The 23,640-nt window shown below is 53.1% G+C and overlaps 3 protein-coding genes across 14 annotated transcripts in view; 2 read left to right on the top strand and 1 right to left on the bottom strand.

Moving 5' to 3' along the window:
- Positions 1-1,555: 1,555 nt before the first annotated feature.
- On the bottom strand, positions 1,556-4,418 carry YOD1 (YOD1 deubiquitinase). Its single transcript, XM_040085818.1, has 2 exons — positions 4,211-4,418; positions 1,556-3,645 (listed from the first exon to the last, which is right to left on the bottom strand). Exons 1-2 carry the CDS (start codon positions 4,416-4,418, stop codon positions 2,939-2,941), a joined length of 915 nt encoding a protein of 304 aa, XP_039941752.1. The 3' UTR covers positions 1,556-2,938.
- Positions 4,419-4,851: 433 nt separating this feature from the next.
- PFKFB2 (6-phosphofructo-2-kinase/fructose-2,6-biphosphatase 2) lies at positions 4,852-19,107 on the top strand. Of its 12 annotated transcripts, none has more exons than XM_058423529.1 (16): positions 4,852-4,991; positions 5,616-5,741; positions 5,821-5,917; positions 6,264-6,330; positions 6,471-6,545; positions 6,671-6,727; positions 7,178-7,302; positions 7,765-7,972; positions 9,450-9,596; positions 10,175-10,279; positions 10,910-11,039; positions 11,962-12,024; positions 13,026-13,099; positions 14,345-14,551; positions 15,050-15,160; positions 15,948-19,107. In XM_058423529.1, the coding sequence occupies exons 1-15, from the start codon at positions 4,928-4,930 to the stop codon at positions 15,116-15,118; spliced, it is 1,614 nt and encodes a 537-aa protein (XP_058279512.1). In that variant the 5' UTR covers positions 4,852-4,927; the 3' UTR covers positions 15,119-15,160; positions 15,948-19,107. The 12 variants fall into 12 exon arrangements, with proteins under 12 accessions (XP_058279512.1, XP_039941748.1, XP_058279511.1 ...); XM_040085814.2 differs by having other exon boundaries at positions 14,345-14,563; positions 15,092-15,160; XM_058423528.1 differs by having other exon boundaries at positions 9,435-9,596; positions 13,026-13,100; positions 14,322-14,551.
- A 637-nt stretch (positions 19,108-19,744) lies between these two features.
- CR1 (complement C3b/C4b receptor 1 (Knops blood group)) overlaps positions 19,745-23,640 on the top strand; it is a 66,919-nt gene continuing 63,023 nt past the window's right edge. Inside the window, 6 exon segments of the mRNA XM_058423520.1 lie at positions 19,745-19,909; positions 20,524-20,743; positions 21,227-21,418; positions 21,993-22,092; positions 22,571-22,656; positions 23,040-23,252. Of these exon segments, the coding sequence (XP_058279503.1) occupies positions 20,650-20,743; positions 21,227-21,418; positions 21,993-22,092; positions 22,571-22,656; positions 23,040-23,252 (685 nt within the window). The 5' untranslated portion in view covers positions 19,745-19,909; positions 20,524-20,649.

Genomic DNA, 23,640 nt, shown 5'->3' with positions numbered 1-23,640 from the left:
CCCAGAAGCTGCTCTTTTGACAGGAGTTTACTCAGAACTTCGGAATTAGGTTTGTCCTTCAGAAATTCCAGTTACGGCTGATTTTCTCCCCAGACTGCTCTTTCAGCCCAGTGCAGCCACAGAATAGATCTGTGTAATACTGGGCACAAACATTTGTGAAGTCTACTTCGTAATTTATGTATTGCAATGCATAAAAGATTCTGGAGGGACTCAGCTGAGTCCTGGTATCTCAGGTATCATATTTAATAGAATCCCAGAGTGGAAAGGACCTTGAAGCTCATCGCATCCCATTCTGACATTCAGAGTTCATCCCACCACTAGAAGCATCCATTTTTGGGATAATTCCCCAACTGTGTCATTAAGGACAGGAAAATCCTAATTAAAAAGTACTAAAAAACAACCTAATAATATTTTTTTAAAAAAGAATAGGAGTTGTACTTTAAATCTCTCCAGATTTCACATTTTAAATAATGGAGATAATTTCTGTTTGAGAAAGTTTAGGAGCGTAAGGAGAAATTTTTCTTGCAGTCAGTGCCAAGGATTGTTCTTTGTCAGCCTTTAAAGGTATCAACTTTTACAACCACGAATTACAGGTATTTTTATTTTATTTTTTTTTTTAACCAAAGAGATTTTATTTTCTAGGCAACGAAAGAGAACATCCAAGCAGTGATAGTGACACGTGTGACACGTCTCCCTCCAACAGAACTGATCCTCTGTTAGCAAACATGATCTAGCAAAGCTCAACACTCCGGATTAAATAAAGCTCATTTTTCAAACACTGCAACTGAGAAATACCGGAAAGAAAAAAATAAAATAAAATAAAATGTTTTACACACTCGGAGAAATCCATTCGGGACACAAAGCTAAAAATCTAAGGGTTGCTCCCCAAAGTCAAGGCAGACAATAAATATGGATCTTCCACTTGTGTTTCAAAGACACCTGGCGCACCTCTCTGAGGTAGGTATTGTGTCCATGTGACAGATGGCACAGGGGAGGATCAGCTCCTCGTCCCAGGCACGGCCCTGCTTCCCTGGGAAAGCTGAGAGCACACCTGCGGCTCCTTCCTAGCCACTATTTCAGCTCAAGTAGTTATAACACAGTGTAATCTTCAAGTTCCTTTGAACTGTCAGGTATTTCTGGAGGTTTTTTAAGCGTCAGCTTCTACAGGGCTGGGTTTAATGTTGGGTTTTTATCTTCCTTTCCTAATGACAGGCTAAGAGCAGAGCGGGGTTTAACACTGGAAGCTAAAGTGGCTTTCTATAGGGAACTCCCAACAGTGCTAATGCGTGTTTTAATACTGAATTAAAAACAAACCTGGTCCATAGAGCTCTGGGTGATTCTAGGCTGTTTAATTATTCATGCTTTAATTCAGCAAAGCACTTATGTAATTACCTTCTTTCTTCAGTAAAAATCTCCTGTATTTCAAGACCCAACCGGGAGCCTCTGCTGAGAACTTGAAATACGATTTTTTTTTTTGCAAAAAGCAGTGTTGCTGCACCAGTTTGGTCAGGTGCCCGAGGGAACAGAGGCCTTTCAAACTGGGGTTTAGGTTCTACGTGGAAAGTGGGTTTATTTCTGCCTCAGCCCGGAGAGGCACGTTCTTGTTCCCCAGTCTAAAAGTGCAAGGAAGGCCACTCAAAACAGAACGATGGCAGGCAAAGGATATTTTAAAATTCAAGAAACAAGGATGTGTTGCAGGCATTTCAAAGAAAAAAAAAAACCCAAAAAAACAACATAAATCCCCTTCAGTAATATGCACCTTTACAGCACCTTTGAAAAGCCTTCAAAAGCATTTGCTGTTAAGCTTCACAACCCCACTTGTGAGGTAAGATGTTCCAATTAAACCAGTTTCACCTTCCCTGATTCTGAACAGTCCAAGGAGTGGGGCACTTTTTTTTCCCAGCTTATTTTGCTCTGAATATTCAGCTGCACCCTTCATTATCACAATGAAAGTCTCGCTGACAAAACAAACACCTTAAGGCAGAAAGCAGATGGAATTTTGAGCATCCCCTCTGGCTCTGGCCTTCAGAGGGCAAAACTTTTTTACCAGCAAAGAGCGAGAACTCAACCTTAAAGTGCTCATTTACAGTATTTGGAAACTGGAACAGCTTAATAACACCATGGCCATGACTGGCCCTACTCAAGTAAAATATTCAATGTATTCAACAGATGCAAATTGAGTCACTTCCCTCTTGTAGGAATTTCCAATGCTATTATGAAGAAGAATCCCAAGTATTCCAGGAAACATGCTTATGCTCTGATGCAGTGTAAACACCAGGGGGTTGAGAGTTATTTTTCAAGCGACTAAAAACTACCTACGGAGGATTAATAAGTTTTATTCAACACTTACCCATCTACTCATTAATTTAAAGGCTACCTTAAAGCTTAGAGGCCATTGCTTTCCCTAAAGTTCTCTGCACACAAACTACACAGTCTATTCCTGATTAGGTGAAGGGCAGCTCAGAGATCCTCTTTCCACTACAAATTGTATTTCGACACTGTTGTACTTGATACTTCCACCACAAATCACGCAGCACACGAGCAGTTTGCCCTCTGAGAGCTGCCCGATTCCCAGTGTGATACGTGTGCTTCCCAAAGCCACGGATTCGTCGAGTTACCCTGCCAATGTACATTCAGCACCTCAGAGGTGGATTTTACACCAGCGTTGGTTGTGTCTGTCAGCTCAGACCACACGCACGCACACACAAGGTGAGGAAATCAAGGTGTGGCTGCCACTGTCCACCACCTGCCCAAGTTCCATCCCCTATTCCCAACCCCTTATTCCCAAACCTGCGCGTTGGCCACACCATTAAGTTAATTCGCTTCTCAAGCTCTGCCGAACGGAATTTTATGATTACAAACAGCTTATCTGGGGACCTCCAGAATTCGATTCCGGAGCGGTGAGGTAGTGAAAACGGCACCCTGGTCACGCTCGAGCTCACACCTCCCCAAAGTTGGCGTGCCCGGTCTCCTTGGCGTGCTCCCTGGCCTCCAGCTGCCCCGTCAGTCCCTTCTGGCACACCATGCAGCGCAGGGCGAAGCGATTCACATCCGTGAACTGCCTCTTCCTCCGGGCTTCGTCCGCCAGCTCCAGGGCTTGCGCCAGCACCACGTCGTCGCTGCTGGGGAAAATGGTCTGGGGGGGAAGGTCCGAGCCGGGCACGCGGCGCTCCAGGGGGTCGTAGTGGATCCCGTCGTAGATCAGCAGCACGCGCTTGCTGTAGCCCGCGTCCTCGCCGAAGCGGTCGATGCGCACGGTCTGCGTGTCCACCACGCAGATCTCGCACTGGTAGAACTTGGACAGGATGGACACCTCGATGGCTCCTCCCCACGTCTCCTCCCTGCGGATCCAGTCACAGTATTCCCGGTTGGTTTTGCCCAGCACGGCCTCGCAGTACGACTCGGGGTCGCTGGCCACGATCTGGGCGATGAGGTTGCGCATCTCCGGGGCGCAGCCGGGGTCGTAGACGCCGCCCTCCACCACGTAGGAGACGCTGGTGAACAGGCAGGAATTGTCTGCCGGCACCACCCTCCTGGCCAGCACAGGCACGGCTTCCCTCACGGGCTGGGACATGGCTTTTTTGGCGATCACGGGAGAGTCAGGCTCGGGTTTGGAGGTGTCCTCTTCTACTATGAGAGTGTCGCCTGCCAGACAGGAGGAGGGACAGGTGAGAGGGACGTAAAAGGGTGACTTAAAGCTGCTGCTCCCCAAACACAACCACACGGCTATGCTGTCACTGCTGAGGATCGCAGAAGGGAATGATGGAATCATGGAACGCTTTGGGGTTTTAAACACCACCCAGTCCCAGTCATGCCAAGGACAAGGACACCTTCCACGAGCCCAGGCTGCTCCTCGGCCACCTCCGCCCGTTTCCCCCAGCTCGGGATGCTGCTGGGAAACAGCCTCAACCAACAACCGCTGGCACCACAACGGCCCCCGCGGGACTCACCTGGCGTGGCCCGGTCCCCGTCCCCTCCAGCCCCGCGCTCTTCTCCCTGCGGACCCCACGGGACGCAGCCAAAGCAGCACCGGCACCTCCAGCGAGCAGCAAGCGCCGCCGAGCCGGGTGCCGACACCTCCCCCGGGGAGCAGGAACCGGCCCGACCGCCGGCTGATGAGGGGCGTGAGCACCACGGCCTCTTTAATTAACCTAATTGCGGCCGGACAAGCAGCAGAGCTCGCAAAGCGCCGCCCCCCCGCCCTCCTCACCCGAGTGGATGCCGAGCTCGCCGAGCCGGCGCTCGCCGTCGCTGAGGTCGAGGCTGCGCGGCGGGAAGCCGTGCAGGAGGCGCTGGGCGGGCGCGGGCACTCCGGTGAGCGCGGCCAGCGCGGCCTGCATGTCGCGGAGGCGGGAGTGCGGCGACAGCCCCGGCAGCGCGTGCGAGCCGCTCCGGGCCTTGCAGCGCAGCCGCAGCATCCTCGGGGCCGCCGCCGCACCGGCCGCCGCCGCTTCCGCTTCCGGCCCGCGCCCGCTCTCGCGAGAGCACGCGGCGCCCCACCCGCCCCCAGCGGGCGGCCAATCAGAGGGCGGTTATTTGCATAGCGCGTGGCTCGTTTGCATAGAGTCGCGCCGCCCGCTTAATTCGCGTGCAACCGGGCGCCGCCCGCCGTGTCATCTGCGTAACGCGAGGTGTTGCCCGGAGCTCCTTCCGTCCTCCCTTCCCCGTGGATCACCTCCCCTTTGATTTGCGTAGCCCGCCTGAATTTGCATAGAGGCGCGAGCTCCCCGCCCAGCGACCTCCCGGTCTCATTTGCATCCAGCGCGCGCCCCCGCGCGCGTGACGCGCGCCGCTTTTCCCGCCCCGCCGCTCCCCTTTTCCCGCGCGTGCCGTTCCCGCATCCCGGTTCCCGTCCCCGCTCCGCCGGCTGCGCGCTCCGCCGCTCATTTGCGTGCGATTTGCATGCGAGCGGCAGCGGCGCGGAGCGATGTCGGCGGTGCCGCGGGGCTGCGCCGGGGCCCCGCGGGGCAGGGCCGGCGAGAAGCAGTGCTGTGAGTAACCCCGGCCCCGGGGCGGCGGGGTGGTACGCGGGAGGATGCGCGCTCCGTGTCCGCGAAGAAATGAAATAAATAGCGGCGGGGGGGATAAGGCTGCGCGGGGAGAAGCGTTTGCCCCGAGTCCCGCATCCATCCCGCGTGGGACGCGCTCCGTGCGCGGATCCCCGTCCCGCTCCCCGTCCCTGCCTGTCCCGCTCGCCCCCAACCTCCCCGGTGCTGCATCCATCCCCATCCCGTGCTTTTCGTCCCAGATCTGCCTCTCCAAGGGCGCTTTCGGAGCTTGCTCGGGCTGTTTGCTGAGAGAACGTGACCGTTTTGTTAAAAACATCTTTCCTTCGCCCTTGACGGCTCCTGCCCGGGCGGTAAATGCTTTTAACACTAAAAGCCCCATTACCAGTGGTGCTGCCGCTCCGCCTCATTAGCAAACACCTAGGAGACCACGGAGCGGCTCATTAACGGCAAGGACACAGCGCGAACCCGTCCTGGGATGCACGGGGATGCTTTATCCGCCGGGAGATGGGATGACGCCGGGTCTCACTTTGTGCTCTGCAGCGCCGCTGATGCTGTTTTGGGGCGGTTTTGGTTGGGTTTTTTTTTTTTGTTCGGTTGTTTTTGCAGCATGGGCATCCTACATGACCAACTCCCCGACGCTGATCGTGATGATCGGGCTGCCCGCGCGGGGCAAGACCTACATGTCCAAAAAGCTCACCCGCTACCTCAACTGGATCGGGGTGCCCACCAAAGGTGTGTGGGGACATCCCTGCCCCGTGCTGGGACCCCTGCCCCTGAAACGCCCTCACGCTCCCCTCTCTGGCCTGTGAAGTGTTTAATTTAGGGGTGTACCGCCGCGAGGCCGTGAAGTCCTACAAGTCCTACGACTTCTTCAGGCACGACAACAAGGAGGCCATGGAAATCCGCAAGTGAGTCCCTTGTCGCGGGCTGGATGGGTCCGTGCGGGGCTGGGGACGCCGGAGCCTTGGCAGGCTGTGTGTCTGAGGAGCAGAAAATAACCCTGAGTGCCCGAGGAAGGGAGAAGGAACGGCACAGCCTGTGCAGGGATCCTGCCAGGGATGGGCGGGGGAGTTTGGGGCTGGCACGGGGGGGGGCAGCGAGGGTCAGGTCACAAATGGAGGTGCCCTGAGATCTCTGGGGCTCTTAGGGCGGTGCAGGGGTGGGAGGGAGGTGTTTGAGTCCCTCCCTGCTGGCTCAGCTTTGCTGTGGGAATGCTTTCCATCAGCTGTGACCATCCCTATTTCTGTCCTGCAGACGCTGTGCCCTGGTGGCTCTGGAGGATGTGAAGTCTTATCTCCTGGAGGAGTGCGGGCAGATAGCTGTAAGATCCTCTGCACTAAAAATAGTTTTACCTCAGGGTGGTTCAAAAGCTGCCTGGAGTGTTGGGGGACCCGATTTGGGGCTGGGGTTTAAAAGTCTCAAGATGAACTTGCTCAGTGCTCCTCCCTCATTTTCTGCCAGGTGTTTGATGCCACCAACACGACTCGGGAGCGACGGGATCTGATCTTAAATTTTGCCAAGGAAAATGCTTTCAAGGTAGTGCTGTAATTGTCTGTTTAAGTCACTGGGCCGAGGGACATTGTGGCTCCAGGAGCTCTGGAGTCAGGAGCAGGAGCTCTGGAGGTTTGACCCTGAAATGTGCTTCCTTGCCTTCTCCCGAGGTGTTTTTCGTGGAGTCTGTGTGTGATGATCCCGAGGTCATCGCTGCCAATATCCTGGTGCGTGCTGCCCTTCCCGGGCTCGGCTGCCGTGGGAATTCGGGCTCTCGGTTCAAGGTCACGGGGAGCTCATGGGGATCCCTGCCAACGCCTCCCCTCTCACGTTTCACCTGCGGAATAAGCAGCTGGGATTTGCAGGTTTATTAAAAGCCAGAGATGCCGTTATGTGAGAATGTGGAAATCAGGCGGAGCCGGGCGAGGGGTGACCTTGGAGCGCTGTCCTGGAGAGGGAGGGAGGGAGGGAGGGCAGAGCTCGGAGCCAGCAGTGTCTGTCAGGGCCAAGAGCCTTCAGTGCCTTGAGAGTCGCCCTTTGTTTCCCAGCCAGGAGCAGGTTTTTCCTCAGGGCTGCGTCAAACAACGTGGATTTGTTTCAAAAGGGAGGAATAATGCCATTCATCAGTGCTTTTGTTCCCTCTTGAGTTTGCTTAACTCACGCTGTCTGTTGGGCAGGAGGTGAAAGTTTCCAGCCCTGACTACCCGGAGAGGCACCGGGAGAATGTGATGGACGATTTCCTCAAGAGGATCGAGTGCTATCAGGTCACCTACCAGCCTCTGGACCCGGATGCTAATGACAAGTAAGCAAATCCCTGGGGTTCGCTTTTGTCCTTGGGCACATGAGCTGCTTTGCTGTCCGGGGCTCAGGATGCTCCAACACCTCTGCCCTCCCCAGGTGTGACTCTGTGCAGGTGAATCACAGGTCCCAAGTGAGATTTTTGAAGGGATTTTTCTCTGTGTGCTGCAGAATCACAGGACGGTTTGGGTTGGAAGGGATCTCAAAGCCCATCTCTAAAAGCCATGGGCTGGAACACCTTCCACTATCCCAGGCTGCTCCAAGCCCCGTCCAGCCTGGCCTTGGTCCCTTCCAGGGATCCAGGGGCAGCCACCCTGTGCCAGGGCCTCCCCACCCTGGCAGGGAGGGATTTTGAAGCACAGCAGTCCAGAGCCTGCCCTGCCTTTCCTAGAGTGCCACCCGCGTGTGCTCGTGCCTCGTTTTTAAACCCAGCCCTGTGGGCGTTCTCATTTTATGTCGACTCCAGAGATCTTTCCTTCATTAAAGTGATCAACGTGGGCCAGCGCTTCCTGGTCAACCGAGTCCAGGATTACATCCAGAGTAAAATTGTCTATTACCTGATGAACATCCACGTCCAGCCCCGCACCATCTACCTCTGCCGGCACGGCGAGAGCGAGTACAACCTCCTTGGCAAGATTGGGGGCGACTCTGGCCTGTCACCCCGAGGGAAGCAGGTACGAGGGGCTGTGGCTGTGCCCTGGTCTGTCACCCCGAGGGAAGCAGGTACGAGGGGCTGTGGCTGTGCCCTGGCCTGTCACCACCCCGAGGGAAGCAGGTGCCAGGGGCTGTGGCTGTGCCCTGGCCTGTCACCCCGAGGGAAGCAGGTGCCAGGGGCTGTGGCTGTGCCCTGGGAGCTGGGGTTGATGCCTTGGAGTAGCTGCCTGGAACAGAGAATAAGAGAGTAAAAGCAGGTGTTTATTAAAGGCCTTCAACAGGCTCACCTTGGGCAGTCAGAGGCCGCACCCGAGATGGACAATGGTCACGAGTTCTTCGGGCAGAAATAAGTTTGGCCCATTTGTATATCAGGGCTTGATGCTCCAATTCCAGCTTCGGGTAATGAAGTCACGTTCCCCCAGTTGGCTCCCCCGTGATTCACTTTCATTTGGACTTTCTGAGGCTGGAGGGTGTCCTGGGGTTCTGGGCCCAGAGGGATTGTTCTGTCTGCAGAAAGTGTGGAGACAGTATGAAGCAGTTAGACAATATAAAATAGTCAGACAGTATAAAATAGTTAGACAGTATAAAGTAGTTAGACAATATAAAGTAGTTAGACAGTATAAAGTAGTAAAATAGTATAAAGTGGTTAGACAGTATAAAATAAAGATATTTTAAAGTAGTTAGTATAAAATAGTAAAGGCATTATAAAGTAGTTAGACAGTATAAAGTGGTTAGGCAATATAAAATAGACAGTATAAAATAGTTAAGACATTATAAAGTGGTTAGACAGTATAAAGTAGTTATGACATTTTAAAGTAGTTGGACAGTATAAAGTAATTAGACAATATAAAATAGTATAAAGTAGTTGGACATTATCAAGCAGTTAACACTTTATATGGAGTTCAGATTCAGGCACTAATGCAGTGCAAGATTTGGAAATTAGAAAGGTTAAAATATGATCAGGGCAGTGTCCCCGCAGCCTCAGCACCACTGCAGCCCCCAGTGATGCTCTGAGCAGCTCCCCTGCCCCCTTGATGCCTCAGGATTTTTGCTTTTATGTTTCCCATCTATTTGTAATCCTGCAGTTCTTTTGTGTGTGACTCCGAACTCCACACACGGTGTCAGCTGCTGTTCTCCCACTTTGACACAACAATTCCTCTCCAGGTCTGGAATCGAGGACACCTCACTGCCTCAGGCCCTGAGAAATTTAAACTAAAGTGAGTTGGGGGCAGCAGACTTGGGGTGAATGACTTCATTAGCTGAAACTCTTAATTGGAAGATTGACCCCCAATTTGCAAATGGACCAAATTTATAAAAGTGTGAAAACCCCTGACCATTGTCCATTTCTGGGGGGCTTTGTCTGCCCTCAATGTACCTGAAAGCCCTTCAATAAATATAAACAAACTGCTTTTTATCCTCTTAATTCTGTCTGGCCTCTGTTTTGAGGGAGCCCAAGGAGGCATCACCTCCTAACCCCCCCAGAGCTTTTCTCCCCAGTTTTCCCAGGCGCTGAAGAAGTTCATTGAGGAGCAGGAGATCGTGGACCTGAAGGTGTGGACGAGCCAGCTGAAGAGGACAATCCAGACGGCCGAATCCCTGGGGGTGCTGTACGAGCAGTGGAAGATCCTCAACGAGATCGATGCTGTGAGTGAGAGGCTGCTTGAAAACCCTCAGCTTTCCCTAGGTGGGGAATAAATGTTTGAAGCAGAATGAATCACCCTGAACCCAGCTGCTTTCTGTTGTTGTGTCAGGCACCTCAGCCATCCAGGACGAGGTTTGGGCTGGTTTGGTGCAGGGCTGAGAGTGTTCTGAGCTGCCAGGTCGTGCTGGGGACGTTCCGGCTGGTGTGGAGGAGGAAAATAACACCGAACTTCCCAGACATCTGTCACACCCTCCTGCCTGGGCAAAGGTTGCTGCTCCCACTCTGCTTCTCTCAGGAAATCGCAGGGTGGTTGCTGGGGAAGCGAGGGCTCGTTTTTCATCCCTGGCAAACACCAGGGATGTCATCCTTTTATTTTTTTTTTTGTGGTTTTGAGATAAAACCAAAGCCCAGCCTCTTCAAACCACCACGCTGAGGGCAGGGCTGGGTCAGATAAACACCTAAAATTTCCATGCCGTGAAGGGAGCCCCTGATCTCAGCCTGTGCTTTTCCTCCCCTCCCCGTTGTGTCGTTGGCCCTCTGATGAAATGAGGGTTTTTGACCAGTTTTTCCCTTCCCTCAGGGGGTCTGTGAAGAAATGACCTATGCAGAAATCGAAGCCAAGTACCCGGAGGAGTTTGCCATGAGGGATCAGGAGAAATATCTTTATCGTTATCCTGGAGGGGAGGTGAGGAGCCTAAAGAAACAACAGCAATGCACTGGAGTGAGACAAACACCGGTGTGTGGGGTTGGGGTTAAAGCTCGCTCAGTTTTAGGTTATTCTGCCCATATTTGCACGCAGACTGAGAACATTAGGATTCCCCAATTCTCTTTTGGGGGAAATGTTTCTTGATTTCCCTCCTGGGGGTGTGCAGCTGATGCTTTTCGGTCCATCCATTTGGCCACTTGCTGGATGCTGCCCTCAGACACCCAGGGAGTTCTGCATCCCAGGCCTGGATTGGGAAACAAAATCACCGTGGGTGCGGCTCGGAAATAAACCCATTTCTGGCTGTCCTTCACAACCTGTTTAAATGAATTCTATTTTCTCTGGGTTTTTTCCTGGCTGCACTCACTGAGTTACCAGTAATCTGAGCCCTCCCACGGTCTGAGGGCTCTGACCCTGAATTTCACTTTCTGTTGTTGTTTTTTTTTTATTTTGGAGAGGGTTGGTTTATTCGCTATTTTTACCGCATCACCCGTAACCTCCTCCTTTTGCTGCTTCAACTGATATTTCCCTGAACTGACGCCGTTAATTGCCACCTCTGCTTTAACCCTGTGTTTACACAACCCCTTGACCGGTTCCTGTTTGGTTTTCCAGTCCTACCAGGACTTGGTGCAGCGCCTGGAGCCGGTAATTATGGAGCTGGAGAGGCAGGGCAACGTCCTGGTTATCTCCCACCAGGCAGTTATGAGGTGCCTCCTGGCTTATTTTCTTGACAAGAGTGCAGGTACAAAAATAAAGGGCTGATGCTGGGGGCTGGCTCCTCTCCTCTGCTTCCCCTCTCGGGGTTTTTTGGGAGGGTGGATTTTTTTTTCTTGGGTTTTTTTGGTTTTTTTTTTTTGTTGTTGTTGTTTTTTTAAGGAGGGAAGAGCTGTTTAAGAAAGGAGGAAGGGAAATGTTTCAGCAGTGCTTTAACCCTTGCACTGCAGCAGTGCAAGGAGCTCCCCATGGGGATGTGCTGCTCTATTTCCGCTTGGGTGTTGTTCCTGGAGCTGTGTTCAGCACCAGCGCTTGCAGAATGTGTAGGGGACTGGTTTTTAATGTAAAGAAATCTCTTTTTCTGATGAAAAAATTGGCAGGGGTGCTCCATCCCAGGGCAATGCTGATTTCTTGCACAGCATGCACACCTGGAAGGTTCCAGCCTGCTGCAAGCCCCGGCCAGTGGCACTGGAGCTTCATAAACCTTTTAATGAAGTTAATGAACTTCGAAAGAGCTTCATCACCTTCTAAATCCAGCTCTGAACGAATCTCCAGTGGGCCCCTGGCAGCTGTTGCTGCGGTGCTGTCCCAGCCCCTGGAGAGGTTTTCCCTGGCTGGCCCCGAGCACTGGAAGTGGAAGGATGGAATTGCTTGGGTTGGAAAAACCCTTTTGGGAGGGTTGAGCCCAACCCTAAACCCAGCCCTGAGGCAGCCTGGGCTCCGCTCTCACTTCCAGCTGCTCTGTTTCCATTTTCTGTCCCAGTGCTGTGGGGTGAATGTCTGGGTGCCATCCACAGGCTCTTACTCCCAGGATAATTCCCACTCCATCCTAGAATGGTTTGGGTCGAAGGGACCCTTAAAAGGGTTCAGTCTGACCCCCGTGTGATGGGAGAGGGGACAGGGGGGCTGTGGCATCCCAGGTGACCCCATCACACCTTTCTCTGTCCTAGATGAGCTGCCCTACCTGCGCTGCCCCCTCCACACCATCCTCAAGCTCACCCCTGTTGCCTATGGTAAATAACTGCTTCATTTTAAACTTTTTAGTTTGAATTCCCCCCCTGGTTTGTGCACGGGGATGTTTTGGGCAGGTTTGTGTCCGTGTGTGGCAGCACCTGGCCGTGCTCTAGAAGCTTCTGGTGATACATGCAAAAATTCTGGTTAGCATACAGAAATTCTGGTTAGCATACAGAAATTATGGTTAATGTACAGAAATTCTGGTTAGCATACAGAAATTCTGGTTAGCATACAGAAATTCTGGCTAGCATACAGAAATTCTGGTTAATGTACAGAAATTCTGGTTAGCATACAGAAATTCTGGTTAGCGTACAGAAATTCTGGTTAACGTACAGAAATTCTGGTTAGCATAGAGAAATTCTGGTTAGCATAGAGAAATTCTGGTTAACGTACAGAAATTCTGGTTAGCATAGAGAAATTCTGGTTAGCATAGAGAAATTCTGGTTAACGTACAGAAATTCTGGTTAGCGTACAGAAATTCTGGTTAGCGTACAGAAATTCTGGTTAGCATACAGAAATTCTGGTTAACATACAGAAATTCTGGTTAGTGTACAGAAATTCTGGTTAATGTACAGAAATTCTGGTTAGCATACAGAAATTCTGGTTAGCATACAGAAATTAACCTAGAAAAGGGTTCTGGGGGCTTGGGGGAGCAGATGTGGAGGTTCAGGGTCTTCTCCCCCGGCCTCTCTTTTAAACAATTGGATTTTCCCTGTGGGTGGGGAAGGCTGCAGTCAGTTAAAACTGGCTTTTCTGTGCAGCCCAGATAACGCAGGGCCGTGCTCTTCACACTTAAAACCCCCAAAGTGGAGTGTAAAATCCTGTCCGTGGGGTGAGCTGTGGGTTCATGAGCTGTGCTGGTTTTTTATAAATCAGAAATTTATTCCCGTTCGCTTTCCCTGCTGTTTTTGGTTTTGTTTGGTTTTTTTTTTTTGAATAAATATAATAAATACATATAAATATTTCTAAATACATAAACCTCTCTTTCTCTTGGGGGAAGGCTGCAAAGTGGAGACCATCACCCTGAACGTGGAAGCAGTGAACACCCACCGGGACAAGCCCTCCCTGAACTCAGTAAGTTCTGCTGCGCCCCTCTGGCTCCACCTTTTCCAAAATGAGTCCCTGGCTAGAGCTGCCTGGTGGCTTTCAGTGAAGCAGGAGGATTCTCTCCAGAAATAACCCCAGAAGCAGGGTGAATTGTAGGCTGCGTTAGTGCTTCCCAGGCCAGGGCAGGGAATATTTTCCAGAGCTGCTGCAGGGAGCAGAATGGAGAAATTTGGGGCGCAGATTTCAAACCCCGGGTCTCGTTCTCAGTTCCCAGTGCGGCGTTGGTTGCTGATGCTTGTTGGTAATTTCAAAAAGAGTTGGCAAGAGGGTTAAAGTGGGTTTTTTTCCTTGTCTTGATGAGTTTTCTCTTTCTGAAGTCCTCTCTAAATGACTGCTGAGCATCCACCTTGTAACCACGTCCTAAACCTGCCGATCTCTGAGCTCCCGGATTTTGCAAACCCCGTTTTCCAAAGGGACTCTCAGGGAAAGCCTCAGTGATTGCCTCTAATTAACTCCCCCAATTAGAGAGCACAAGCCAGCTCTGCTCTGCTGGCTGGCAGGAAATCCGAATACATCTGATTTTAGGTGGTTTTGGTAGGTTTTAGGCTTTTTGTTGGTATTTTACGAAGAGCTCTCGGGCTGGGATCTGGTTGTTCTTTTGTGCCGAGGGACTGGGGAAATTGGGAACCTGCAGCAGTGGCTGGAGGGTTTGTGGAGCTGTCAAATGCCAAACTGAGGACGTTGGGCATGGTTTGTGTGGATCCTCCTGGTTTCCAGCACATCCCTGCTCATGGCACGGATTAAGGGATGTTTAAAGGTTCTTCCAACCCAGCCCACCCTGGGATTTGTCACTTTTCCAGCTCTCCCTGCATGGAAATCATTGCTGCCCTCTTGGAGGCTGTTTCTCTTTTTTGCTTTGCTTGGGGAACTGCTTTGGGGTAGAAGAAACAGGGAGAAGGGAGAGTTTTCTATTTGCTTATTCCTTTTCCCCCCTGAATTGAGAGAAAAAACAAAACAAAACAAAACAAACCCTAAACCAAATCCAAACAGAGCCACCTAAGCAAAACAAAAGTCCCAAAGGGAAGCAGAACTGCTGAAAGATCACTTTCCAGTTGTCTCCAAGGCGGATGAAGTCGTTTCCCAGGCTGGGGAAGGCGCAGCCCGGCGCGGGGTCACCGGGAGATTCAGGGTGGGCTGCTGGAGGTCGGCGACGTGGCTTTAAACTCTGGTTCCCCCTTTTCATTCCTGGCCATTCCCTCTGTGTGGGATCAGCACCACCTCCCCAGCAGGCAGAGCCCTGTGAGGATGAGGAGGAACAGCTTTACCCCGCGGGCCAGCGCCGACACCGTAAAGCGCCCGCGGCACCACAGCCTGGGCAGCAAACCCCTGCATCTGCTGGGGCCTCTCCCATCCCTGGAAGCTCGAGGGCCTTTCCCATCCCTGGAAGCTGGAGAAGGGGCTGAGCAGCCACAGCTGGAGGTCACTGTCCAGGTGGTACCTTCCCCCTGCTGCCCCTCCCCGCCGTCACCTCTCTGAAACCCAGACCCTCCCCGGGATCCTCGGCAGGGTCTCTGTTTCTGCATGGAAATCATCCAGCCTGGATTGCATTAAGGGGGGAAAAAGAACGACTGAAAAAATGCCTCAAAACCAACCCCAAAGCATAAAAATCCCCCCCACACCACACCCCATCCATCCACCTGGAATTCTGGTGCCAGTCTTCCAGAATCAGGCCCCACGCAGGCAGGTTTCCATCAGGGCTTTTGGCAGGGAGGGGTTAATTCTGGGTAGGATTTTGCTTCTGGGCTAAAACCTGATTGGAGAAGTTACAAAAGCCCTCTTTGTCCCAGTTTTTGACTGCAGCCAGACGATGTCCCTGCCTTCTGTCACCTCCTGCCCTGGCCTGGCACGAGATTCTGGGGCTGCTGCGCTCCTCCCCTCGTTCGCTTTGCCGCTGCTCCTATGTCAGTCTCCTTTCAGATGCTCCTTGAGCCCTGCTGTGCTTCTCTGTTTCCTTTGCAGCCTCCCGAGGGAAATGCTTGCCTCTGAGTACCGCTGCAAGCAGCTTGGGTGTGCTCTCTTTGGGCTTTAGTAAGTGGCATTTCTCTTGATTCGTGTTGCGTGGAAAGCGCTCCGTGGGCAAAGACGAGCGGCAGGAATCCTGTGCAGGATGAAACGGGGGCTGATCCAGGGGCTCCAGCTGGCCTTGCTGGTGTTTGTGTTTTGTGCTGGCTGCTGTGGGTTGTGTTTGAAGCCCCGGCTTGCTCCGTCCCTGGATCAGGACGTGGGAGCAGGGCAGGGTCCCAGCTGTGCCCGCCCTGTGCCCAGGACAGGGTGTGGTGGCCTTGCTGCTCTCGGGGAGTTTGCAGGAGTCACTGGATCGGGGATATATCGATGGCTTTCACTCCCTGAGTGCGTTCCTGGTGTCTGTTGGGCCCTGAGTGAGGCAGAGGAGGGAGTTTTATCGAAGCTCCAAGTGTTTCCTGTGGTTAGTGTGCCAGATGGCCGCTGTGGTGGTTCTTGGGTGGTTCTGGAAGCGTGATTCCCCATGGAGGAGGTGAATAAAAGTGAGCAGCCCTGAGTGACCCGCCTGCCTCGTCACTCCTGAGCTTCTCCAGCGCTCTGAGCTCCTGTGGGCTCAGGCTGCCGTGGGAAAACCCCTCAGGGGGGCTTGGCAGGAGGGTGAAGGGTGAGGTATGAGAGTGAGGCAGGTCTCTGTGTGCTTGGATGGAAGGGATGAAGTAAATCCTCGGGCGGTTCCTGCCGTGGGCAGCAGCTCCCTGGAGCTGGACTCACCTCTCCGGTGCTGAGCTGTCTCCTGCCTCACCCCCTCCTGCCTTCCTTGCTGTGACCTCTGCTGTTTCTCTTTTCCCTGCAGAGAATGGCAGCTTTGGCAGTGTAGGGGCTCCTGCTTTCACCTTGGATCCAGCTGGGAATTCCGGGGCCAGGAGGAGGAGCCGGGCCTGGGACTGGAGCATCCCTGGAGCCACGAGCCACCCTGGCCAGTGCTCGCCTCCAACTGTGATTTTAGAGCCTGTCTGTGTCTTTTCTTTCCAAATGCTGGCACGTCTGTCCACGGGGCTGGAGAAGATTGGTGCTGGAGATTTTCCCAAGCCGCCTTCAACGCTCGTGAGCCAACGCAAGGTGGTGAAATAGTGCCCCACGTCTCTCCCTCCTGGCCAGCTGCCGAAATTCACCACAGTGGGAGGACAAAATAATCACGTTTTTACTCAGTGAGGCAGCTCTTCTTTGGAAGAGGCACTTCCAGGCCAAACCCCCCAGCTTTTATTTCTGCCTTGCCATTTCCGAGTTATTTCCAAGTTACATCCAAGTTCAAACTCAGTTCAAACTCGATTTTTTTTTTTTTTTTTTCCTGTTGTTCAGCCATCCAGGGAGTTCCAGGTGGGGTTTGATTCCCTCCGTTGGTGCTGGTGTGAATCCCCCGGTCTGAGCCAGTTCCTTTGCCCTGGGAGTGTTTTTGCTGGGATGTGACAGCCAGGTCAGCACATCCATCCCAGGGGCTGCTCCTGGGAGGGACGGATGGCATCGAACCCTCCTGCCCCTCTCTGGAAGCAGCACAGCTCCCAGTGCTTTCAATCCCACCTCAAACCCCCTTTTAGCTATTTTATCTTCTCATCCCAACCTAAACTTCATCCTCTCGCTCGTTTTCCCTGCATTTCAGGGATGTTTTATCCATTCAACCCCAAAAATGTGAGCACAGCTGGGACCAGCAGGGCCCCTGGGCAGGGTTTGCAGGAAGCACAAGGTTTTTTACCGGTTTTCTTTAGAATACACCAAATTTTAGGCTCACGACAAGCTTTTAACTTGCCTATGAATAAGCTGTGAATGTCCCCAGTGCTGCCTTTCATAGTTCTAAGCTGCTGTAGAGTTTCAGAGCACAGGTGGTGCAGCTCTTAACTTAAACCCTTTCCTTAAATCCCCACCAAACCCCAAATTTTCAGTTCTCTCCCACAAGCCCTGACCCCGGCTGTTTTTGCAATAAGGGCAGGACCCTCAGGCTGGGTGAAGAAAGGAACTTTTGGGTGCAGAGCAGGAGCCTGTGCTGGACCTGCTGCTCCCAGGTGACTCCAGGATTTACCTGAGCAGTTCTGAGCCCCAGAAGTTGCTTATTTTAAATGTGTCAATAAATGCTGGATATACCCACAGCGGGGAGAATGTGCCCTGGCTGTGGAGGAGCTGAGCAGCCCCAGGGCTTGAGGCTCGCTTGGGCATTTTGAGCTCCAAATTGGTTGTTTTAAACACTCCCAAGAGCTGTAATTTGATGAAACTGGGATCGAGAGGACCAAGGCACTAATCTGGACCCCTCAGGATTTCTGAGGAGCGGAGCAATGTGTTCATCCAAAGCTGTTGTGCCACAGAGGGGTGAAATTCAGCGGTGAAAAACTGAATTTTGATTCGTTTTACTCCTCAGGGTTTCACCCCTCCAGGTCTTGTTTTAAATGTTTTTGTGCTTAGAAATAAACTTTTCAAAAAAAAAAAAAAAAAAAAAAGAATATTAAATGTTGAAGGAAGAGCTTTAGAGCCCGTCCATGGAAATCCTCACACTCCAAAATGCTCTGAACGCACAAACCCGTCCTTGCCAGGCTGGCTGCTCCGACCAAACCCCTCCTGCTCTGCGGGAAGAGGAGTGGAGAACGCACTCTGGGATGTTTACGCACAAAAACTGGGATAACTTGCTGGAGAGTTCGCTGTGTTCATGTCACTGATGATTGTAAGGAGACAAAAATCTGTATTTTTTACCTGCTGGGACTCGTGAATGTCGCTGTTGATGCGTTGGTGGTGGTGACTTGGTTTTTTTTTTTAAACCCTTGTTGAAAATCAGGTGTTTTTGCAGTTTGGATCAGTGGCTGGGGGGGGGTCCCTTTGGGGGCTGTGGGATGGGATTTCACCCTCTGCAGCGTTTGTGCCTCAGTGCTTTAATTAAAGCTCATTCCTCCTGCGTTTTGGCCTCGGAAAGGTTTAAAGCAAACGCTTCTGGAGCAGAGCAGCAGCAGTTTGGGAGCAGATCATTGCCCTGAGGGTCCTGCTGAGCCCTCACAGGGGTGCAGGGCTGGGCTGATGCCAGTGGGCATCTCCTGGCAGCTCCCTGTGCCAGGGATTTCCTCGAAACCACCTGATTTCCTTGGCACCGGGCGTGCAAACACCCCAGAATAAACAAACGTTGCACAACAGGGGGCTTTTTGAGATGTTTTTGCTGGAACAGCTCGGCAGCAGCTGGCAGCAGTGTCCTGGGCTGGGCAGGTGGAGCTGGGGGTGGATTTGGAGGTGCTGAGGTGGATTTGGAGGTGTGGGTGTGAGCCTGGCACCTCCCTGAGCTTTTCCCCGGCACTGGGGGTGGGGTTCTGTGCCCCCCTGGCTTTCTGTGCCTCTTGTTTCAAGCAGCAGAAGGTGGTGGTGGCTGCTGTCACCTTCAGCAGGACCTGTGTGTCACCGCAGAGAAAAAGGAGCACTTGGGCCAAAACTGCTCCATCTTTGGGAAAAAAAAAAAAAAACAACCCACGGAAAAACAGGGGAAAAGAGTGAAAGGCAGCCTGGCTGCTTGATCTGTGTACACTGGCTGTGACCTCCCAGCTGTCACCTCTGCCAGGCGTCCCCTTCCCGGCAGCTGGGGTGGGTGCCAGGGAGGAGCCTGGCGCGGCTGCCAAGGGAGGAGAGGCAGCAGCACCCGCATGGCCAGAGCCACCTGCCCTGGGGGATGTCCCCAAACGTCACCTGGTGCCCCTCTGAGGGGCTGTGGGTGAGCGGTGCCAGTGCCACCCTCGCTGCCCCCTCGCTGTCCCCTCGCTGCCCCCTACTCCCGGGCTCTGTTTGCAGCTGCAGCTCAGTCTGGAGTGTTTGGTGAGAGGGATCTTACCCAGCTGCTTGTTCCCTGCTCTGCTGCCTTCTAAGTTGTTTTGGTTTTTAGGTTTAAAACGCTGCAGCGTCCGTCAGCTCGTGCCGCGTGTTGTGTGCTCTGTGCGCTTGAGCATAAATATCTGTCAGCGTTTATTTACAATAAAGGGGCTTAGGAAAACAAACCACAGATCGTTTCCTCTGGTTTTTTTCCATTGTTTGCTCTAACCCTGCGCTGGGCGCTGCTTTTCTGGGGAGGTGAGGAGCTCAGGGAGTCACTGGGGTGTGTTTGGGGGAAGAGGGGCTGCAGGGGTGGGCAGCCGTCCTCTGGTTTGGGAGTTTGGCTTGAAAATGGGGACTCTTAAACCCTGCTGCTGTTCCCCTTCTCAGTTCTGAGGGCGTTTTTACTGGGGTTCAGAATCTCAGGGCTTCCATGGAACTGAGCCCCGAGGTCCTTTCCAACCAATCCATCCTGGAATTCTCGGCGCGATGCTCGGGGTCCTGTGCCGGTGCTGCTGTCACGGGGCTGGGGGGGAAAGAAGAAATCCCTTTAGGAATGCTGGCCGTGGCTTTCCGGGGTGAGAGGGGATGAGCCCGGGGTGGGGGGAAGCAGCTCTCCATCTCTCACCCCGCAGCGTGTCCGAGGTCCCGGTGGAGCAGCTCAGCGAGGATTATTGCAAAGTCTTGGCACCCCCACGCACAAAAACCAAACAATTTCAACATCTGGGTTGCATTCGGTTTTTGTAGTGTTTTTGCTCTGGGGGTGGAATAAACTCTTTCCCTAATGATTTATGGGTAACAGGCCAGTTCTGGTTTCTGCAGAGTTGAAGTTTCTCTCGGTGGGGCCAGATCTGAGCATGTGGACCTTATAAAACTCCTCCTTTGCCTGGGGCTGGAGCCCGGGGGGCTGGAGGAGAGCAGTCCCCATTTCATCCTGCAAGTGCTGAACACTCCAGGGCTCTCCATCTCCTGCCTTCACCCCTCCAGGTAAGACAATTCCCAGCCAGGCAGCTCCAAGTGCTGCTCCTGGGAACCGGGCTGGAGCTTCTGTGCAGCTCCAGCAGGCACCGAGGTCAGGAGATGAAATCAGATTAAAGCAGGAGGTGGGGCAAGGATTGAAGGAAGGGCAGAGGAGCGAAACAGGCACGGGAAGTGTTGGGTTTAGGGCAGGGGGCAGTGAGGGGGACCCTCAACTCCAGGAGGAGAGCAGGCGCTGGGAGCTTATGGAATTTTGGGAGGGTTCAGGCTCATGAGTGACCCTGGGTGACACAGAGAGGGCTCTTACAGATCCCTCGGGGTGCCAGGTGGGTGCAAACTGCCCTTGAATTCCGGTTTGTAGAGCAGTTTGGTGTGATTGACTTGTGAGCTTTACAGCTTGACTCAGATGATATTTGCACAGAACTGAAGGAAGTTTTTGCTTAGATACTTCTGTCTGTCCCTGAGGGGAATTCATTGTTAGGGGACTGAACTGCTGACTCCAGCAGGATTTCATCTGACTAGGAATTAACTTCCGAGAGATTTATTGCTACAAATAAAGTGTTCTACCCACAAATTTAAAAAAAAGAAATTCAGCTCCTGCTCCCTCTGCTCCCCTGCTGTAGGAACTGCTCAGAAATCAGACCTGTGCAGACAGCTGAGGATAAACACCCCTAAACACCCCTGTGCTGCTTCACGGACGCTGGCCCAGGAAGGGAATGTGCTAACATCTGTGGGACCTCCGGGCAGGAATGAACATGTCAGCCTTGGAGCTGGGGAGGCCGAGGAACTGCGCTGCTGTCCTTGGGTCGCTCCTCACTGCTGCTCTCATCGTGACTGTCCACAGTAAGTGACAGAGTCCATCAGGGTAAATTGAGCTCCTCTGAAGGAAAACCTCCTCCTGGGTTTGGCAAGACCCGGATCCTGTTTTCCTCGTTGCCTTTGCCTTTCGAGGGCGCTGTAAATCCTTGTGAACAGAATCCACCTTCCTCTGCCTTTTTTTTTTTTTTTTTTTTTTTTTTGCCCAGATACAAAACTATTTTAGCTGAAAGACTGCAACGATTTATACTAAACGGGGTGAAGAAATGCTTCACCTGGACTTTTGTGTCCAGCTGCTCAATCTGCTGGGCGAGGCGTGAGGAGCGGGACTGGAGGGGTGAAGCTCCTCCAGATCCCTGCCAGCCACGGGCTGCACTCCTCCTCGCTTCTGGCTTTCAGGAGTTTTTGGGGCGCTCAGGGTTCCTCCCCTGGAGCTCCTGGCGGGTGATCCAGCCTGAACCCGCCGTGCTTTTCCCTCCAGCCCGTTTGTGACGGGGTCCGTGTCTGCAGGTCGCTGCGCTGCTCCGCCGCGGCTGCCGTCGGCAGAGCCCAGGGAGCAGCTGGAGGGCTCGGAGGTGTTCCCCCCTGGATACAGGATGGAGTTCGTGTGCCGGCCGGGCTTTGGGAGAAAGGCTTATGCTTCCAACGTCCTCATCTGTGGAGGGAACGGGATGTGGCGCGGAACCGGCGACTTCTGCATACGTGAGTGTGTTCTGGGTGTCCCCGCTCTCGTGGAGGCTGTCCCTGCCCTTGGGGCGGCACAGGGTCATCTTCAGGGTCCCCCCCAGCCCAAACCCTCCTGTGATTCCATGGTTTTTGTTTCTGCTTGCTGGCACTGCCAGCTCCTCCCGTTGGAGCAGTGTCCAAAGGGAGCCCTGGGGATGGCGGCACTGAAGGAAGGCGCCGGTTTCGTTCCTCTGGGTGCCGGCAGCGACGGCAGGAGCTGAAATCAGCTCTGGTGCTGGCTGTGCCTCGCTGCTGACCCCAAGGATGTCCTTCTGCTCAGGCGTTTTGAACTCTGGTGTCTAGAAAAGCGTTTGAGCTGCAGAGGGAGAATCCTTTAGCTGGGAAGAGATGCTGCCACAGGTCACTGCAAACCCCAGAGGCAACAGCTCCCCGGGCAGGTCCGGCCAGCATCGTGCATCACGGGATGACCTCGGGTTGCAGGGGAGATCTGGAGGCCTCTGATCCATCCCCTGGCTCAGAACTGGGCGACTCTTTGGCTTTCCTGCCAAGAAGCCGAGCTGGGAGCTGACTGCAGCCCTGTTGTCCCCAGCCAAGTCGTGCACCTACCCCGGGGAGCCGGACCACGGCAGACTGGTCATGCCTGCAGCCTTCACCTTCGGCTCCACAGTCAACTTCACCTGCGACACTGGGTAAGCCAGGAGCACCTGCGCCACAGGGCTTCTTCCTCCCCAGCCAGGCTTCCAAAGCTTTCCCCCCTTCTGCTGTCAGAGCCTCCCCCAGGTAGGGAATTGCAGATCAGGACTTTCCTTTGGGAGTTTAACACTGACCGTGAGCGTCTTAAGCTCCTGCTTTGAGGCAGCTCTTCCCAAACTCATGTTCACCCTCCTGGCTCTTTCCAAACTGTTCCCGGTGTTTCAGCGTCTTTTTGAAGGAGAGGTGTGAATGCTCGCAGCTGTAAGTAGTTGGTGAAGTATGCGCTGTTCCTTAGAAACGTGTCATTTTTTAAATTTAAAAAACGCTTTTGTCAAAAGCCAGTGTGTCCCTGAGAAAATGACACCCGTGACCAATTTGCTGGAATTCTGACAAAGGAGCCCGAACCTTCCTGGTGTGGTGTGGGGAACACGTCAGGACTGAGTTTGTGCTTTAATTCTCTCTGGTCTCACACAGGTACAGACTGATTGGACACTCTGAGATTGAATGTGTGGTTAGAAATGAGGTTCTTAGGTGGAACAAGGATATTCCCATCTGCCAGGGTAAGCAGAGTTCCCTAATTATCTACTCTTTAATTATCTGGGATGTGCCTGGGGCTGGATAAAGAAGCTGTTGTGCTGCTCTGCTGAGGATTTTGACATCTCAGAGCACGGTGGAGCCTGGAAAGACATTTTTAACCTGTGTTTCCCTTCCTGCAGGAATGTTCATTCACTCTCTGGGAGTGATGCAGCTGCATTTGAGCCTGGGATTTCCCAAACCCGCTCGGGGCTGGTGCAGCTCCTCAAGACCCGCCTTTGACTTCTCACCCTTCTGCCACCTCCTGTTTCCACCTTTTTCTGGCCAGATCTTTGCTTTAAGACGAATTAATTTTATTTTTTTTTCTCTTTTTCCTCGTTCTCATGATGATCTTCCCCTCCTCCCACAGCGATTCCCTGCGCACCCCCTCCGGAAATAGCGAACGGGCAGCACAGTGGGATGGACAAGGAGCACTTCGAGTACGGGGATTCTGTCACCTACCGCTGCCACAGCCCCAGGAGGGGACAGAGACCTTTCTCCCTGGTGGGAGAGGCCTCGATTTTCTGCACAACCAGGGACAGCCTGAACGGCGTGTGGAGCAGCCCAGCTCCGGAATGCAAAGGTGAGCCCAGCCCCTGCACTGCTGCCTGCTCCTGCTCTGCTGCATTGGAGCCTCCTCTCCTTCCCCCCTTGAGGATGGCAGCCTGTGTTCGGCAGCTGGGATGGGAACTGGGGTCTCCCCTCACCTCTTTAGGGTCACCGTGTCAGCAGGGATGTGGGGGTGGGATTTTACTGTGCTCACAGGGCAGCTGATCCCTCTCTCCTGCTGTAAAACGGAACAGCTGCAAAGAAACCCCCAGACCTGCTCCCCTGCCCTCTCTTTATGCTTTGCCTTAAAAACCCCGGCTGCAACACGGGGCAAGATGCACAAACCCACCGCTGGCTGTCCTGGCCCTTTTCGGTGGCAAAAGGCGATGGGGATTTTTTTCCAAACCCCTCTCCTCGCCTCT

Source organism: Hirundo rustica, chromosome 24 (assembly GCF_015227805.2).
Source record: "Hirundo rustica isolate bHirRus1 chromosome 24, bHirRus1.pri.v3, whole genome shotgun sequence".
In the NCBI taxonomy this organism is placed as follows: domain Eukaryota; kingdom Metazoa; phylum Chordata; class Aves; order Passeriformes; family Hirundinidae; genus Hirundo; species Hirundo rustica.
The sequence above is the reverse complement of the archived record's forward strand: the minus strand, read 5'-3'. Positions and strand labels throughout refer to the sequence as shown.